This window comes from Pelodiscus sinensis, chromosome 11 (assembly GCF_049634645.1).
Source record: "Pelodiscus sinensis isolate JC-2024 chromosome 11, ASM4963464v1, whole genome shotgun sequence".
Classification (NCBI taxonomy): domain Eukaryota; kingdom Metazoa; phylum Chordata; order Testudines; family Trionychidae; genus Pelodiscus; species Pelodiscus sinensis.
In genome coordinates, this window is record NC_134721.1 from 37,091,204 (window position 1) to 37,109,027 (window position 17,824).

The window sequence follows — 17,824 nt, forward strand, 5'->3', positions numbered from 1 at the left end:
CTAAACCCTGAAAACTTACAAGACTTGAATTTAGGAATGAATTCAGCTAAAGACATGTAGAATGTATCTTTGATTTTAGAGTATTTTTACAGTTGACCTACTGTATGAAACAATTTAGCAGCTACTAAACAATACTTTGTGATTTTATGACATAGGTTGAAATATATGTGTATATATATATTCTACAATTATGTGCTTGACATTCTGAGAATAATACCTTATTGCAAGAACATATGTTTGTCAACTTCAGACAAAAACAACAAAAAACCCAATGTTCACAGTTAATGTTTTTCACATAGTAGTTCTACATAAATTGTGTGCTATCTAACATTGTACTTTGCACAAACGTTTGCTGAAAAAGCATGTTTCATTGCACAGTTCTGTCACAGTCATTTACAATTGAACATCGAATACTGCATTTCCCATAACTCTTGCCATCCTACTTATAGCTGCCAAATAAGTAACACCAAATAGGATCTGATCTTGCATTTTCTATACAGGAAGAGCTTCAGTGGGAGATTTAATATAAAGGAAATTCAGAGTAGAACCCATAATGCTATTTATGTTATAGCAATAACCTTGTGCCTTCATCACCACCATGGACAATATGAAAAAAAATCAAGAAAATAAAAAATAAAGTCTTCAAAGTGCTAGAGCAGTCTACAACTTATTATGTACTTGTTAGTTACAAACTGTGTTGAAAGATCTTTAAAAAGACTGAATACAACAGTCCATGATTTAAAGCCCTAACTTAGACTCATATGGAAATGGTTCAATATTTAAACTGTTGTTTTGGTTTTTATTTTGGTGGCAATATGATATTCTTGTTTATGGAGTAATATAATCAGAAACATTAGGGCTGTGTCTACATTGGCATCCCTTTCCGGAAAAGGGATGCTAATGAGACACTTCAGAATTGCAAATCCGCGGGGGATTTAAATATCCCCCGCGGCATTTGCATTTACATGGCTGCTGCTTTTTTCCAGCTCGGGGTTTTTGCCGGAGAAAGCGCCAGTCTAGACGCGATTTTCCGGAAAATAAGCCCTTTTCCAGAGGATCCCTTATTCCTACTTGAAAGGATCCCTTATTCCTACTCGCGTCTAGACTGGTGCTTTTCTCCGGCAAAAAGCCTGAGCCGGAAAAAAGCGGCAGCCATGTAAATGCAAATGCCGCGAATTTGCAATTCTGAAGTGTCTCATTAGCATCCCTTTTCTGGAAAGGAATGCCAATGTAGACACAGCCTATCTGTATTTGGCTACAAATAATTTCTGCTGCTTTAACTTGGGAAGCTTAGGAAGAACTTATAATAGTTTCATATTACTGTACTATGTATTTTGCTAAAAAAATTGAATGAAATATTATGCTTCTACTGTGTGTATCTAAAAATAGACATACAATGATTCAGTATATTTCACTATAAGACCATATTATTAGTTTGTGGAAGTAAGTGCGGCAAGCCTAAGTGTAAATAATGTATTTAAGCCAGTATGCAAGAAATTGTTTAAACTGTATTTCTATAAATATGAATCAAACTGAACCTATACCAGGAAAGGTTTATAAATATAGCTAAACTTAAGATGTTGGAAAAATAATGAAAAGAATAAAAAAGAATAGTGTTTACTAATACGAATTTCAAGGGCAAACTTTTCACTGGAAATCATCTGTTTACAAAATATTTTGCCTGTAAAAAACAGCTTTCAAATTTAATCGCACATCCTGCAAAGTCAGAAATAACAGTCTTGGGATTCAGCTGTAAGAAATATATCATTAAACTACTAGAAATCATCAGCACAAAACATCAAATTGTTATGCTAAAAGATAGATTAAAAATGTCCTGCACCTTAGTTTACAAATTCCAAGATAGTTAACTCTTATTGTGAAAGGATAAAAACATTAACAGTCTGTGGATTGCCAGAAAACATAACATTGTCAACATCTGAGTCCCCCCACATGATTTGATCGTACCCCCCAACAATTCCCTAACAGGGGTGATGGGTTGTGTTTTTTTGCCACTAGAGGTAGGTAATTATATTCTCAGACATAAATTTGTGGTCATATGCAACCATTTTTTTGTTTTGTTTTTCCAGAGTACCATTTGTACCTCTCCAATACAGAAATTTAGATATATGCTTCTTTGTTTGCGGAGTTGCTTTGCTGGGCTTGGTCCGGACAATTTTCAGGATGAGTAATGTCTTCACTTGGCTGAATCATTACTTGGATGCGCTGTTTAAAAATGAGTGAGAAGTCACTGAATATTTCTAAACTTTTCATTCAAGTCTTAGCTAAACATCTTTCTCTGGACATTGCTGTCTATTCCACCTGGTGATGCAAAGATTAAAATACACAGGCAGTCACATTTGCTAAACATTTTAGTAATGAACTCCAGTAAAGGTGAGTATTTGGTCTCCTTAATCAGGACAGGAATGGGAATAATTTGTAAATGGAATCAGGTGCATTAACATAAAGACTGAAGTATTTCAGCTAAGCACTGAAGTGCTTTACTGGAATTCAGCTTTATCAAGATGAAAAGGGTGTCAGCTAGGCAAATCATGCATTTTTAAATCTTGTTTCAATTATTGCACATCATGCAGCCAGACACTGGCATACTTTTGACATTGTGTTAAAGAAAACAATTTTTAATATAGATACATGGCCATAAAAAGCTTTTCCTCCCTAGCATAAAACATGGCTTCAGCCCTAATAGGGCTGTTGTGTAACTTAAACATTTTGGCTTACATTATGCAAGATTACTATTCTTTCCCCCCCTTCTATGTTTTATTACTGGGGACATCATATGCAAAAAAGGGGTCTCTGATCCTTAATCATTTTTCTCACTTGAAATCAAAATCCTGCATTGGTAATCCTGACCTAGAGTTTTTTTAACAAAAGGCGGTCAGGATTGAATCTTTGATCAGCAAGTAATTTTTAGAGCTGATCCAAAAAAGGAATTTCTATTCTGTGGGAAATTCCAACATTTAAACATTTGTTTTCATTCTGCAAAAACATGAAAAAAAATCTTAACTAGAAAATGACTCTTCAGAAGTTCACTTTGAGTTTTGGATAAAAGTTAACAGAGTTATAACATTATCTGCTTGGTTTGCCTATGTGACGTAGTGGTTTGCCTATGTGACCTTGCTGGTTGCTATGCTGGGCAGTGGGTGGTGAGTGACCTCCACTGGCTGCTGGCTGCAGCACGGCCCAGTAGGGCAGGGCATGAGTCATTATGCAAGGGGGCTTTGAACCTGTCTGACCAATTATCTCCCAGGGAGCGGAACAATGGGAAGAAGGGGAGTGGACTGGGGGCAGGGCTGGAAGTGAGTGAGTGAGGTTTCTGACTGGTATCATGGAGGAAGCAGCCTAGGCAATGGGCTGGGATTTAGGGGCCCAGGCTCCCCCATCTCAAGGGGGGCTGAGACATCCTAGGCCTGCCCTGTAACCAGATTCCATCTGTGCTGTGCTGTATCCTGGAGAAGCAATAAACTCCCTCTATTCTACTGGCTGGTGGAGTCTGTCCATGCCATTACGGGGGTGCAGGAGATGGGAAAACCCCAATGCGCTGTCACAGCCTATTTATAGTTAGTGGTCACATACAATATTCAGTTACTACTTACGGTTTATGAAAGCTTGATGATGCTTTAAAATGACTAATCAAACGTTATAGATTTAATCTATTAAGTTATTCATGTCTGTATTATCTACTAATTGTGTATCAATCTTAAATTAAAGGGTAATTAAATTGGCCAACTTCAGTCATGGTATCACATAGCATGGCTATAAAACAAATCTGCCCCTAAGATTCTATTTCCATACAAATGCCCCAGCACTCATAATTATTAGGAAAAGCAGAAGGGAAGAGAGATTCCAAAAATATTTCAGTCAAAAATTAGAATTTTTTTCCATAATCTTCCATGAAACATCAGCAAGGCTTTAAGGCTGAGTGATGACAAGGGTTTGGGCAGCAGATTTGAACAATTCATAAGCCATCACCAATTGATTGTGTTTAGGGTCATCTGTCTTCTTGCAGGGACTTAAGGAATAAGGAAACCCTTGCCATTGGGGTGGATGTGTTCCTACACCCACTGCAAATGGCAACATTTGCAAATACTGGGAGCTGTAGGTCCCAGTATCTCCCTGTGGCTTCCAAACTCACTGGGAACTCACTGTGGCTCCTGGAAATTGTGGAGAACTCACCACAGCTGCTGGGAACCATGGGGAACTCACTCATTCCTCAACAGGCCAGGACAGGAGACCCGTGAATATACAGAACCACAAATAGGGTCTTCTGTACTCTAGAAAATCTGACACAAATCTGAAAAGCTCTGGTACCTCCAATCATGAATCACAAGAATCACAATGATGTTTTAGCACAGAAGATAACATATATGTTCAGATATAATCTATTTGGTGATGACTTTGTACACTGACATATAGAACATTTTGCCATTCTATAGCAGCAGCTGTCTGGCGGTCTCAAAAAGCTTTAAAAATATTAAGGGTGTGAGCCATTCAACACCCTTATTAAGTTGGAAGTGCTATCACTCCCATTTTATATATGGGAAAATGACACAGAGTGAAGTTAAGAATAAACTTCCAGAATAAAATAAGGCCTTTATTCAAGCTGTTTAATTAAAAGACTAAATAATGGTAAAGCATAATTATAAGCAATGGACTTGATTTTCAGGACAATTTCCCAGTGATAGAATAGCACTGTGGTATGCTAGGCAGCCAAGAATAAATTAAAGCAACCGCCAGGCTACTCAGGAGCCAGAACGGCTCCAAGACTGGGAGAACACAAAAAATGGGTGAAGGCTTTCTTTGCTGCTATCCAGTGTCCCCGCAAACCCCAGCTTAACCACATCACTGGATCTGGGACAATGTCGATGGGAATACTTCTGGGTAGCCTCAGGAAAGAGTTCTCTCTTTCAGGTTCAGAGATTCAGGCCATTGTGATAATCTAGTCAGATTTCCTGCATAAATCATGAAACCACACCCACTGATTTTTGCATCAACCCCACAACTTCCAACTGAGCAATAGCATATCATTTACTTAGAAAGGTTTCCCTTCTTGAATTACAAATTTTTCAGATGACTGAAAAATGACTATGCCCCAAGATCTTCATTTCCCTTATTTCTGCAGGCCTTTGGCAAGACCTTTCAGGGTGCAAACAATGATATTGAGCAAAGATACTCTCCCCTCTACTAAGCCCATTTCTGAAGACAGAGCTGTCACTCGTGTCATGGCCTCATGGGATATCAGTATGCCTATATACCTTTTAGGAGCTGGGGTTTTTGAAATACATTTTGTGGTCACTTTCATACATACTAAAGAAGCTGGAAGGTGCAGAACCAAACACACTATGTTGGCTTCACATGGGCTGTCAGACAGGTAATTTTGTTGCAAACCAGGAACAGGTAGTAGCTCTCCTGGTGAGAGGTCCTGTGTAGTGAGCATAGGCCTCTCCTGCAGCCTTTGCTCATGAGAGTAATCACAAAAGATAACTTATGCATGTGGATTACAGCATGTGCTCTCCAGATACTCTGCTGATTTTCCAGTCTCAGCAAGAGCAGAGATATAGGTAGGAGTGACTAATTTTTAATTCCTTCAGAAGGATAGCCAAGTTGTGGAGTTGTGGTAGTCTGTAACTAGAAAAACTTAAAAACAATGAATAGTCTAGAAGTACCATAAAGACTAACGAAACATGTAGATGGTACTGAGGGAGTTGGCAAATGTCATTGCAGAGCTTTTGGCTATTATCTTTGAAAAGTCGTGGAGATCGGGAGAAATCCCGGATGACTGGAAAAAGGCAAATGTAGTGCCCATCTTCAAAAAAGGGAAGAAGGATGATCCAGGGAATTATAGGTCGGTCAGTCTTATCTCAGTTCCTGGAAAAATCACGGAAGGGATCCTTAAGGAATCCATATTGAGGCAGTTGGATGAGAGGAAAGTGATTAGGAATAGTCAGCATGGATTCACAAAGGGCAAGTCGTGCCTGACCAATCTGATTAGCTTCTATGATGAGGTAACTGGCTCGGTGGACATGGGGAAGTCAGTGGATGTTATATACCTTGACTTTAGCAAGGCTTTTGATACGGTCTCCCACAATATTCTTGCCAGCAAGTTAAGGGATTGTGGATTGGATAAATGGACGGTAAGATGGATAGAAAGAGAGCTAGAAGGCCGGGCCCAGCGGGTAATGATCAATGGCTCGATGTCAGGATGGCGGTCAGTTTCTAGCGGAGTGCCCCAAGGTTCGGTTCTAGGACCGGTTTTGTTCAATATCTTTATTAATGATCTGGATGAGGGGATGGATTGCACCCTCAGCAAGTTTGCGGATGACACTAAGCTGGGGGGAGAGGTAGATACGCTTAAGGGCAGAGATAGGGTACAGAATGACTTAGACAAATTGGAGGATTGGGCCACAAGAAATCTGATGAGGTTCAACAAGGACAAGTGTAGAGTCCTGCACTTGGGACGGAAGAATCCCAAGCATAGTTACAAGCTGGGGACCAACCGGTTAAGTAGTAGTTCTGCAGAAAAGGACCTGGGGGTTACAGTGGATGAGAAGCTAGATATGAGTCAACAGTGTGCCCTTGTAGCCAAGAAGGCTAATGGCATATTAGGTTGCATTAAGAGGAGCATTGCCAGCAGATCCAGAGATGTCATCATTCCCCTTTATTTGGCTTTGGTGAGGATGCGGATCTGGAGTATTGCGTCCAGTTCTGGGCCCCCCACTACAAAAAGGATGTGGACACATTGGAAAGGGTCCAGCAGAGGGCAACCAAAATGATTAGGGGGCTGGAGCATATGACTTATGAGGAGAGGCTGAGGGACTTGGGTCTGTTTAGTCTGCAGAAGTGAAGAGTGAGGGGGGATTTGACAGCAGCCTTCAACTTCCTGAAGGGAGGTTGCAAAGAGGATGGAGAGAGGCTGTTCTCAGTAGTGACAGATGGCAGAACAAGGAGCAATGGTCTCAAGTTGTGGTGGGAGAGGTCCAGGTTGGATATTAGGAAAAACTATTTCATTAGGAGGGTGGTGAAGCACTGAAATGGGTTACCTAGGGAAGTAGTGGAGTCTCCATCCCTAGAGGTGTTTAAGTCTCGGCTTGACAAAGCCCTGGCCGGGTTGATTTAGTTGGAATTGGTCCTGCCTAGAGCAGGGGGCTGGACTTGATGACCTTCTGAGGTCTCTTCCAGTTCTATGATTCTATGATTCTATGATAATGAACTTTCCTGTGTACAACCCACTTCTTCAGATGAATGGAGCATTAAAAGTCCAGATCCAAGAATAAATAAGGGAAGAGAGCAAGGGGAAAAGGGGAAAAAAGGGGAAAAGTAAAAAAAAAAGTGAATTTGAGTGTTTCAGTTTCAAGAAACCGATAAGAACAATTTGCACTTACTCTTAGTGCCCATTGTTGAGTTGGCTAAGTCATTAGGATGTGGAAGGTAGTGTGCTAGCCAGACAATGTCTTTATTCATACCTCTATGATAGGAATCAAACTTGTAAATGAAGTTAAGTTCCAACCCTTCCCTGTGTATTTGGCTTGTGGAATTGGCCTGAAACAACACAGTGACTTGGAGATCCATTAATGAGTTTCCCGGGCAGGTTGAAGTGTTCTCTAACAGATTTTTGTGTGTTGCCTTTTTGGATATCTGATTTGTGTCCATTAATTCTTTCTCATAGAGACTGTCCAGTTTGGCCAATGTACCTGGCAATTGCTGGCATTTGATGGCATAGATCCATGGCTCTGAAACTTTTTGGGCTCTGGAACCCATTAAATGCATAAAAATTTATGCGGAGCCCCAGCGGTCCACTGATTGTATGTGTTGTGCCTATTGATGCTGGTCACGTTAGACTTCCAAATTTTGTGAAATTTTGTACATATATTTATCAACTCGTGTATTTTATTCATAAATAATAACAATTAAATCATTTACTTTTTAATTCAGATTTTAAAGCACAACATTTTTTATAAGAAAAATTACTATTTTTTGCCCCAAATCAAAAACAATCATTATTTTTAGTGAGAAGAGTGGGCTTGCTTTCTATTCTTACAAAGTTCTTTAATGTCTGGCTTGATAGAAGAAAGCTGGATTCACATATCTGCTTCTGCATCCAGTCTGTTGCAGTATTTAATTTTGGTTGAAGTGAATGAAGAAAATCCAGTCTTGCATAGATAAGTAGTGGCGAATGGGAGGAGTATTTTAACAGCTTTCTTCGATAACTATGGATATTCTCCTCTGATACTGCACCAAAATTCCAGAAATGGTAGTTTCTCAAAGGTTGGTTGTATTGAGGAATCCAAAATCATGTCAATGAAAATTTGTCAACCTCGCGGAGCTCCTGGAGATGTCTCGCGGAGCCAAGGGGCTCCGCGGAGCACAGTTTGAGAAACACTGGCATAGATCTCATTAGTGAATATGCAGTTAAATGAGCCCCTGATGTAGTGGCTGATGTGGCTGGGTCCAGTGATGAAATTGCTTGTGTAGATGTGTGGACAGAGTTGGCACTGGGGCTGATTGTAGGGGTGGTCTCCTGGATGAGTAAGATGGAGGCGTGCTGGGTAGTTACTAGAAAGAATTTGTTTGAGGTTAGGGGGTTGTTTTTAGGCAAGGATTGGCCTTTCTCCCAAGGCCTGTGAGAGTGAGGGGTCATTTTCCAGGATAGGTTGTAGATTGTTGATAATGTGTTGGAGGGGTTTAAGTTGTGGGCTACAAGTGATGACAAGTGGATGAATATCACAGAGGTATGAATAAAGACATTGTCTGGCTACCTTCCACATCCTAATGACTTAACCAACTAAAAAATGGGCACTTAGAGTAAGTGCAAATTGTTCTTATCAGCTTCTTGTAACTTGAGGATATGTCTACACTAGCCCCCTAGTTCGATCTAGGGAGGCCAATGAGGGTGACCGAAATTGCAAATGAAGCGTGGGATTTAAATATCTACATATATTATACCATCTACATGTTTTGTTACTCTTTAAGGTAGTGTTTCTTAAATTTTTTGAGACTATGGAACACCAAACAATAATATTTCTTTATGTGGAACACCTATGAAATATTTTCATTAACATGTTCCCGGCCGGTCACCATTTTAGAAATTGACTAGCTCGAAGTAACTGCCCGCGTTTACACGCGGCAGTGAAACAGGATTCCGAATTAAAGCCCTAACTTGAATTAGCTGTTATTCCTCCTGCAATGAGGTTTACTAGCTAATTCGAGTTAGAGCTTTAATTCGGAATCCCATTTCACTGCTGCGTGTAAATGCGGGCAGTTACTTCGGGCTAGTCAATTTCTAAAATGGCGACCGGACGTGAACATGCTAATGAAGTGTGGGATATTTAAATCCCGTGCTTCATTTGCAATTTCGGTTGCCCTCATTAGCCTTCCTAGATCGAACTAGGAGGCTAGTGCAGACATACCCTAATTCACTTTTTTTTTTTAACTCCCTTCCATTTCCCCTTGCTCTCTTCCCTTATTTGTTCTTGGATCTGGACTTTTAGGCTATGTCTACACTGCACCCCTTTTCCGGAAAGGTCCCTTATTTCTCTTAAAATCAGGAATAAGGGACCTTTAGGAAAAGGCTTTATTTTCCGAAAGATCCCAGTCTAGACTGGCACTTTTTTCCGGCAAAGCACCGAGCCGGAAAAAAGTGGCAACCATGTACATGCAAATGCAGCGGGAGATATTTAAATTCCCCGCTTCATTTGCAATTCTGACTTGTCTCATCTGCACCCCTTTTCCAGAAAAGGGGTGCAGTGTAGACACAGCCTTAATGTTCCATTCATCTGAAGAAGTGGGTTGTACCCATGAATGCTCATTATACCATCTACATGTTTTGTTACTCTTTAAGGCAGTGTTTCTTACCATGGAACACCAAACAATAATATTTCTTTATGTGGAACCCCTATGAAAATTTTCTTTAAAAAAATTGTTGTCAGACAAAAAGAGACAAAACCAAAGAAACAACAAAACCAAAGAAGAGGTTAAGGCATACCTATGAGTTGTTCATGGAACACCAGTGTTCTGCGGAACATAGTTTAAGAAAACTGGTTTAATGTGTTGCTAGACTATTAGTTGTTTTTTAAGTTTTTTAATTCCTTGCGGGAATCATAATTTGTATTGACTTCTGGGGGGATTATGTGCTTCAGCAGTGGCCCAATCCTTCACACATTACAGAGGGAGAATTCTTAATCATCCTCACTGGGAAGTTTGCCTCAGGGAGGACTGTAAGAAAAGGCAACAGAGTTCAGATTTTCCGGTCTGCTAAGGCCACTTTCTGCTGCTACACCAAAGGGACAGGAGAGGAGGAGGTGTTGGTTTGGGGCAAGCTGGGGGCAGGAAGATGTAAGAGACCTTATGCTAACACCACAAGTTAGAGTAGGATCCTTCCCCTTATTTCTATATTGTGGTGAGGTCAGGCAATTACATTAATCTCCCTGTAGCTCAGAGCATGTTGGATGTAGTGACGAATAGGGGTTCAGGTCTTTAGTAATGTCACAGCCAGAGCCTCATGATGTCTAACCCCAATGGAATCAAGGGAGCTACACTGACTTGCTGCTAAAGATTTGTCCCCCGCCCCTCCAGATCCCTATAACTACATCAACCTTATCACAGATCAGCTGTGCCACAGTTGGCTACTGTGTTAGGAGTAAATTGCACTTAGTGGGCTAAAGATTGGCCACTTTGCCATCCTTGTACATTATAACTGGTGTTATGGTAGCAAGATATGTTACTATCTGACACCTTCAAAACTACTACATTTCCACATTTATCTTTTGAAGCAAAATTACTGTGCTAAGACAACTGATGCCAAGGAAACTAAGCATATATAGCTTGCATCATAGAATCGTGCACAACATTACCTGTTTTAAGGAGCCTTTTAAGGTAAGAAACATATATGCCATGTAGCCTGGAATCAGCACCATAGAAGAGAGCGCCATGAACCAGCCAACCCCTTGGCCCCATTTTGGGAAAACATAATTGCCCATAGTGAGAGGAGTCATCTGCACAGCACTGAAGATAAACACTCCCTGGAAAAAAAAATGGAAAAAACAGTGAAGCTTGACTGTGACCTACATTCATCAAACCACTTTGCTGGAGTTCCTGTGTTCAACCCTGAGACTGCCTCCAACCCCATGAAGCAGAGAGGAGAGGAAAGTGGGCAAAAAGTGTCTCCTTACCTCCTTGCCCTCATCACCGAATCCTACATGTGGGTGGGGGAGATCTGCCACAGCTGCAAGCCGGAACAACCCTCCTCTATCCCTCTTCTATCAGGCCTGCTTTATCCCTGCCAGCCAGTGCAGATGGGCCACTGAAGAAGGGGAAGTGAGCTGAGGCCAGGAAAACAGCAGGCATGGCCTACTTCTCCCACAGAGTTAGGGGGAAGCAGGAACTGAATTCTGGCTGAATTTTTGGCTCTGCCCTGCTCTGTGCTTACTGGGGGTTATATTGCAAAACTCTAGTCTACCCTGTGAGAAGCCAAGAATCATTAGTCTGAGAAATGGAAATTGTTTAACTACTTTAGGCTTTGTACTTTACTACCCTGTAAAATGTTAAAAGGTGTAATAGTTACTAAAACAGATGTGAATCTATGGTGTACATACTGGCTGCATTGGGCCAAAGTTTGACTTGTGATGACTACAACCCAATATCCCAAAAGTGATGACCAACACGGTCTGTATGTTTCTTGCATAAACTCCTTGACCCTTTACCATCCTTAATGCATATTCCTTTGGCAGGCTGTCTCCACTCTTTGGAATAGATCCTGGAAGGTATGCATGTATGGAACTTTACCAGAAGATAGAATAATACTTTTGCAGTATATCCAATATATTTGAGAAAGTTTGTCTGTGAGTGAGCAAGCAAGTCTTTCTGTCTGTCCATTTGTTAAAGAAACAAACGGTAAGCACTAGGACCACCAAATTTAATATTTGGATAATCTTATCCTAACTTAAAGCAAAGACAGGGGTTGGCTATGTCAGGAAAATGGGAAATGCCAGGAATGGAATTGTTTTCCATAACACAGGATGGGAGGGATCCAAGAGCAGAGACAGTTATACTCTGCAATGACCAGTGAGCACAAGGGACAGTTATACTGCGGAGTAACCACAGGCTGCACCAGGAAGAGAGTAGCCAGTTGGATCCAGAGTTCTCCATGCCATCAGCCATGGGCAAGTGGCCCTTTTACCCCCAAAACCTTTTCCCCAGACCTTGGTGGCAGTGCCAGACAGATGGAAGAGGAGAACATTTTTTATGTTTGTGCATCACTCCCTCTTTTAAAATGTGTCCCTAGTTCTTTCTCATTTTAGCTGCATTTTAGTATGCATTTGCACTGGTTTCCGACCACCAGGCCACAGACCCATGCCAGGCTGCAAACCGCTGGCTGCCCGGCCACAGCACACTGCCAGGCCACGCCCATGCCTTGATGATTGGCTCAGTGAGACTTTGGAGCAAGGTCCAATCTGCCCAGAAACCCCCCTTCTCCTTTCACTGAGATTGTCTCTTTTCCCTACACCCAGTGCTGCGCTGGCTTCTCTGCATGACACTACCTTGATGTGAGGGATACTACCTGAGCCCAGGAGTGGGAGGGTCCCAGGGGCAGGGGCTTTAGTGCAGTAGGTTGCTGGCTAGAACCCAACAGCAGCAGGCAGGGGCTCTGGGAGCCAGGGAGAGGCTTAGCCCCCACAGCAGGAAGCAACTTGAAGCTGCTGCTCGTGGTAACTCTGGGCCATGCTCTTGGCCAGATCCCCGAGTACTGGAAGGGGCTGGTGTTGGGCCCCCAGAGCTTGGGCTGCAGCCAGGAGGGGGCCAGTCCTGCCGCACTCCAGGAGCCTCTTCCAAGGCAGCACCCGCAGCCTGGCCAGGGCCCTACCCAGCCTAGCCCCTGTCTCAGGGCAGGCAGTGCTCAGAGGACAGATAAGAGAGATCTTGCCTCCCGCCCAGGAGTGGTGGCCCCGGTGTCCTGGCACTGCAAGGGGAGGGTTTGGCCCTGGGCTGCTTCCAGCTGAGCTGGCTGCGATTCCTGCCTGGGGCCCACAGAAGCTGCCACCAGCACCCAGTCTGTGCAGGGCTTGGGGACCCAGCCCTGGTGGGGAGAGTTGGGAGGGGCTGAGGGGTGGGGGCAGACAATGGGGTAAGAGGGAACAGGGATGTGAGAGGTGGGAGCAGGAAGGGGATGCAGGAGGCACTGAAAGGAGGTTGGGAGGATTCAGGGGAGACTTAGGGGTGGATGGGAGCAGGGGTGCAATAAAGGGAAACTCTGGTGGGGGGATCACAGGAGGGAAAGGGGAGGATGTGGGGAGGGGAGCCTGGGTGGAGACTGCAGGAGCAAGAGCAGCCTGGCTGGGGAAGGGAAAGACACAGAGCAGGGGTTGCACAGACGGGGAGGGAGAGATACAATGGCAGCTGCCCCACCCCAAGAGACAGGAGTAGGGAGGGGAGAGGTGACTAGTGGTAGTACTTGGGGCACCAGCTCCTATGCCCCTGACAACATTTCAGTTGTTAAATGCCCCCTGCCCCTGTGTGTGCCCCTCTCTGCACCCCTCCCTCTGCAGGCACCAGTTGCCCCTGGGGGAGGGACTGCCCCACCCAGCAGCCAGAGGGGAATTCTTTCTGTGATTTTTTTTAGCACTGTAAATATCTGCAACCTCTGATAAGTTACAATGACATGTATTGTGTGCAGGCAGATGCAGTGTAAAATAACACATGACCTCTTAACATTAATTACCATAATAAATATGCAAATAAAATGTTACCAGTGTGCCAAAAGTTTGTGAATGGGTTTGCCGGCCCATGGTATAAAAAAGGTTGGGAACCACTGTATGTATTGGATTTAGGGGACAGATATATTGCATAGGCTGCTTGTCAATTTCTTACTGCTGAGGAAACAGAGTGTGTCCATTTGGAATTCCCAACTTAAAACTGGTTTGGAATCATTTGAAAGATACCTTTTCATCATTTTTGCAATAGAAAGTTTGGAGGGGGAGGGGGGGTTGAGTTGCAATCCCATAATCTAACTTTAAACATAGGATTTAAGGAAACATGCTAAATCAAAGCAAAGCATGTCAATTGACCTGAACTGAACATTTAGTGGTTCACAAAAGTGAGATTTTGACTCCCCATCCCGATTTACAATGAGAGGAAAATCTTCACTTCTCACAGGATGGGCAAACTTCTCTGCTGAAATTTGAAGATAAAGTGGACTTACTGTAGAAGAATACAGAATAGTAGGTCAGTACTTCCACACACTAACTAGGTATAATAGGACTGACTCTTTTTTGTAAGCCAGGGAAAAGTATTCAGCATACTGTGTGCAGTATGGAATACTATTTGCCTTGTATTGCTTCAGTGTACTAACTGAACTTGCACTAACAAGTGATGCTCATCTAATCCCCCATTCATTTTGTTGAAAATATTATCTCTTGATATGTAATGTTGTCATTTTTCTGTAAATTCATCAAATTCAAAATCCCTTTCTTTCCTAGCCTGCTGCAAAAGGCTAACGCAGCATCCCGCAGGGGTAACAAAGAAATCAAAGCTCACTTCACTCACTAGTTCAGCCTTTATTTGCAAAGGCCACAAATAGAAAGTTTTGCCAAAGAGGAAAATACAATAGTAGCTTTTAAATCATATTATCATCACCTGTAAACACACAGTGATCAATGGATTACAGAAATAAAGATTTTTAAATAAAAAGCAATTATGCTCTCCTCACTCCTTCCATTTCCCATTGCAATTTTTTCAGACTTCCAGACAATATTTTAAAATTATTTTTAGAGAACTGAGAGGTGGGTCACTGCATTTGGGGAATGGCTGAATGCAAGGAACACTCAGAGCCCTGTGTGTCACTTCTTTGTATGGCTATTACAAATGATTGCTCATTAATCCTTTAATGAGAAAGGCACAAACTTTAACAATATGACTCCAGAATCTGCACACACCCATCTGTACATATGCTGTGTCTGGCACCCAACGAAGAGCTAGTTTCTGATTCCCTCATTTGCGGTGAGTGGTATCTAAATAATTCCTATTTTCAGATGTGACCACTGATGAAGTAAGTTTTTTTTTCAATGTGAGGATAGCAGAATCTGCCTCTGAATATGTAATAATAATCTTTCTGAATAGGTTGCATCTCATAATCTCTAATTTATACAAAAAAAGCAGCACATTTGTAAAACAGGCATGGATTGCAGTATCAATCCATGAGCCTCCCAATCTGAAGAGGTATTTCTCCATCTAACCAGTGGTCTCTAATTTTTCCTTTTGTGTGTATGCATTATGCAGTTTTCCATTATATGTTTATATAACATTGAATGATGTGAGCTAGAAGGTTTAAAAATCCTAATGATCTGTTTTGGTAATGGGTGCTGTGAAAAAGGTTACAAAAATGCCAGCTAATGAAAAGTAATGTGTAATTTTTATAACAATTAAAATTAATTGTTAATACATTTATAATTAGTTTAGTGTTTCTCCCTAATAAATATAATATATGATAATAGATAATTAGATATAGATAATTTTGTTGCCATATTGGTCATAACCATAAGCAAAATTCATTAATTTGACCAGTAGAGAGGATCTGCTGAACCAAATCACACTATTCCATGTTTAAATATTCAGTAAGATACTTAAACGTGTATCTAATTTTAAGCATGAATGTAGTTTCAACAAAGTCATGTGCTTAATGTCAGATATATGCTTAAATACCTTGCTGAAATGGGGCCTATACAATTATTAGAGCTGATCAGTAAAACCCTGCATAGATGCAAAATTCGCATCAATATCCACAAAAATTAGCTGTGCATATCTGCTTTCACATCCATGGATGGAAACAGATGGATTTAAACAGATGTCCCCAAATGTACAGGGTTCTAGATACAAAGTTTGTATCTGCATCTACATCTGTATCTGCAAAAATGAGCCATAGATGCCCATGATTATAAAATGGGTATCTGTGGATTTGCAGGGCTCTACTGGTCAGCAAATATTTCCTTCCCTTATGTATGGGAAACATTGATAGAAACAAAATCATTTAAGTTAAAACTGTTAGCAGAAATTATGGGCTTTGTAATAAAAATACTGAAAGTTTTTAAAAATTTCTAATGAAAAATTCCCAGGAAAGTGGACAGACTCTGTGGAAATTTTCGTTTTAGTCAAAACCCTAAATTTTTAGTCTATCCCTTCAGATTATATTAGGAAAGATGAAATTATAACTTATACATACACAAATGGGCAATATTTCAAGGCTTTTCTGGCTATTTTTTTGGGGGAGGGGTTAAATCTCAGATTTAACACTGCATCAACACTGTGTGTTGAGTGCCCACAGAGAAGGTAGAGCAGAAGGTAGATCAAGAAACCGAAAAATGGAAGGCAGAGATCTTTCTGATGTAAGGAGACACAGTGATGTTCATTAAATATTTTCTCAAGTGAGCCATTTATTCCCTTCAATTCAGTTAGCTAAAACTCTTTCTCATTTAAAATAAGCCTGCAGATTAAAGAGTAAAACATCCATTAGGTTGTCAGAAGCAGATGCCCTCAATAGTGCATTTTATATGCTGGGATTCATCCTCACTATCTTGAATCTGTGGCATTTCAATGAAGTTGAGATACACTAAACCAGCAAAGCCCATGATATTTACATATTACATTCCACTGGTTTACATGACACTTTTGGACAAAAGCCTCTCAGCGGGCCGTATCCGGCCCACTGAGGGCTTTGATCTGGCTCGGGAGGCAGTTTCAGGCCCTGCCTCCTAAACACATTGCCTCAGAGTTGGAAAGGTGTGCAAGCCCTCCTAACCGCTTTTATTGAAAGGGCTCACATCTTCCCCGTGTGCAGGGAAGGTGCAAGCCCTTTAAATAGGAACAGTTCAAAGGGCTCCGCATCTCTGTCTCCCTGGCAATGCGCTAGAGGCCCAGGGAGCGGCGAGTCCTTTTAAGTGCTTCTTTTTAAAGGGCTGGCACCTTCCCTGTGCCTGTCAGGCAGAGTGTTGCCTCGCAGCCACAGAGAACAGGAGAGCCCTTTAAATAGAAACAGCTGAAAGGGCTCACAGGTCCCCGCTCCTCTAGCGTGATGCAAGAGACACACAAGCTCTTTTCAGCTGTTTCTGTTTAAAGGGCTCTCATGTCCCCCATGGCTCCTAGGCAGTGCTGCCTGACAGGCCTGGGGAAGGCAGGAGCCTTTTAAACAGAAGCACTTGAAAGTCCTTGTATCTCTCTCCCTAGCAACACACTTGAAGCCAGGGGAGCTGCGAGCCCTTCCAGTTGTTTCTATATAAAGGGCTCTCCTGTTCTCTGTGGCTGTGAGGCAACACTCTGCCTGACAGGCACAGGGAAGGTGCCAGCCCTTTAAAAAGAAGCACTTAAAAGGACTCACCGCTCCCTGAGCCTATAGCACGTTGCCAGGGAGACAGAGATGCGGAGCCCTTTGAACTGTTCCTATTTAAAGGGCTTGCGCCTTCCCTGCACACGGGGAAGATGTGAGCCCTTTCAATAAAAGCGGTTAGGAGGCAGGCATGGGGAAGGGGCAAGCCCTTTAAAAAGAAGCACTTAAAAGCAGGAGCGGCCTTGGGTGAGCTGGCGCCCCAGGCGAAACACGCGATCGGCACCCCCGCCTCCAAAGCCCTCAAAGGCTGTTTATCTTGGCGCCCTAGGTGACCTCCTAGTTCACCTGTATTGATGGGCTGCCACTGCTTAAAAGGGCTCAGAGATCCCCGCGCCTCTAGGGCGTTGCAGGGAGCCAGAGACACGAGCCCTTTCAACTGTTTCTATTGAAAGGGCTCACCTGCTGGGTCCCGCATTGCTTCATTGCCTTAAACTGAAG

At 42.3% G+C, this 17,824-nt stretch overlaps 1 protein-coding gene across 3 annotated transcripts in view; it reads right to left on the reverse strand.

The window, feature by feature from the left end:
- Positions 1 to 987: 987 nt before the first annotated feature.
- Positions 988 to 17,824, reverse strand: part of SLC6A1 (solute carrier family 6 member 1) — a 210,974-nt gene continuing 194,137 nt past the window's right edge. For all 3 annotated transcript variants that reach the window (XM_075939325.1, XM_075939324.1, XM_075939323.1), the window contains 2 exons: positions 10,866 to 11,033; positions 988 to 2,223 (listed from right to left, as the gene is read on the reverse strand). In XM_075939325.1, the coding sequence (XP_075795440.1) occupies positions 2,119 to 2,223; positions 10,866 to 11,033 (273 nt within the window). In that variant the 3' untranslated portion in view covers positions 988 to 2,118. The remainder of the gene's footprint in view (positions 2,224 to 10,865; positions 11,034 to 17,824) is intronic.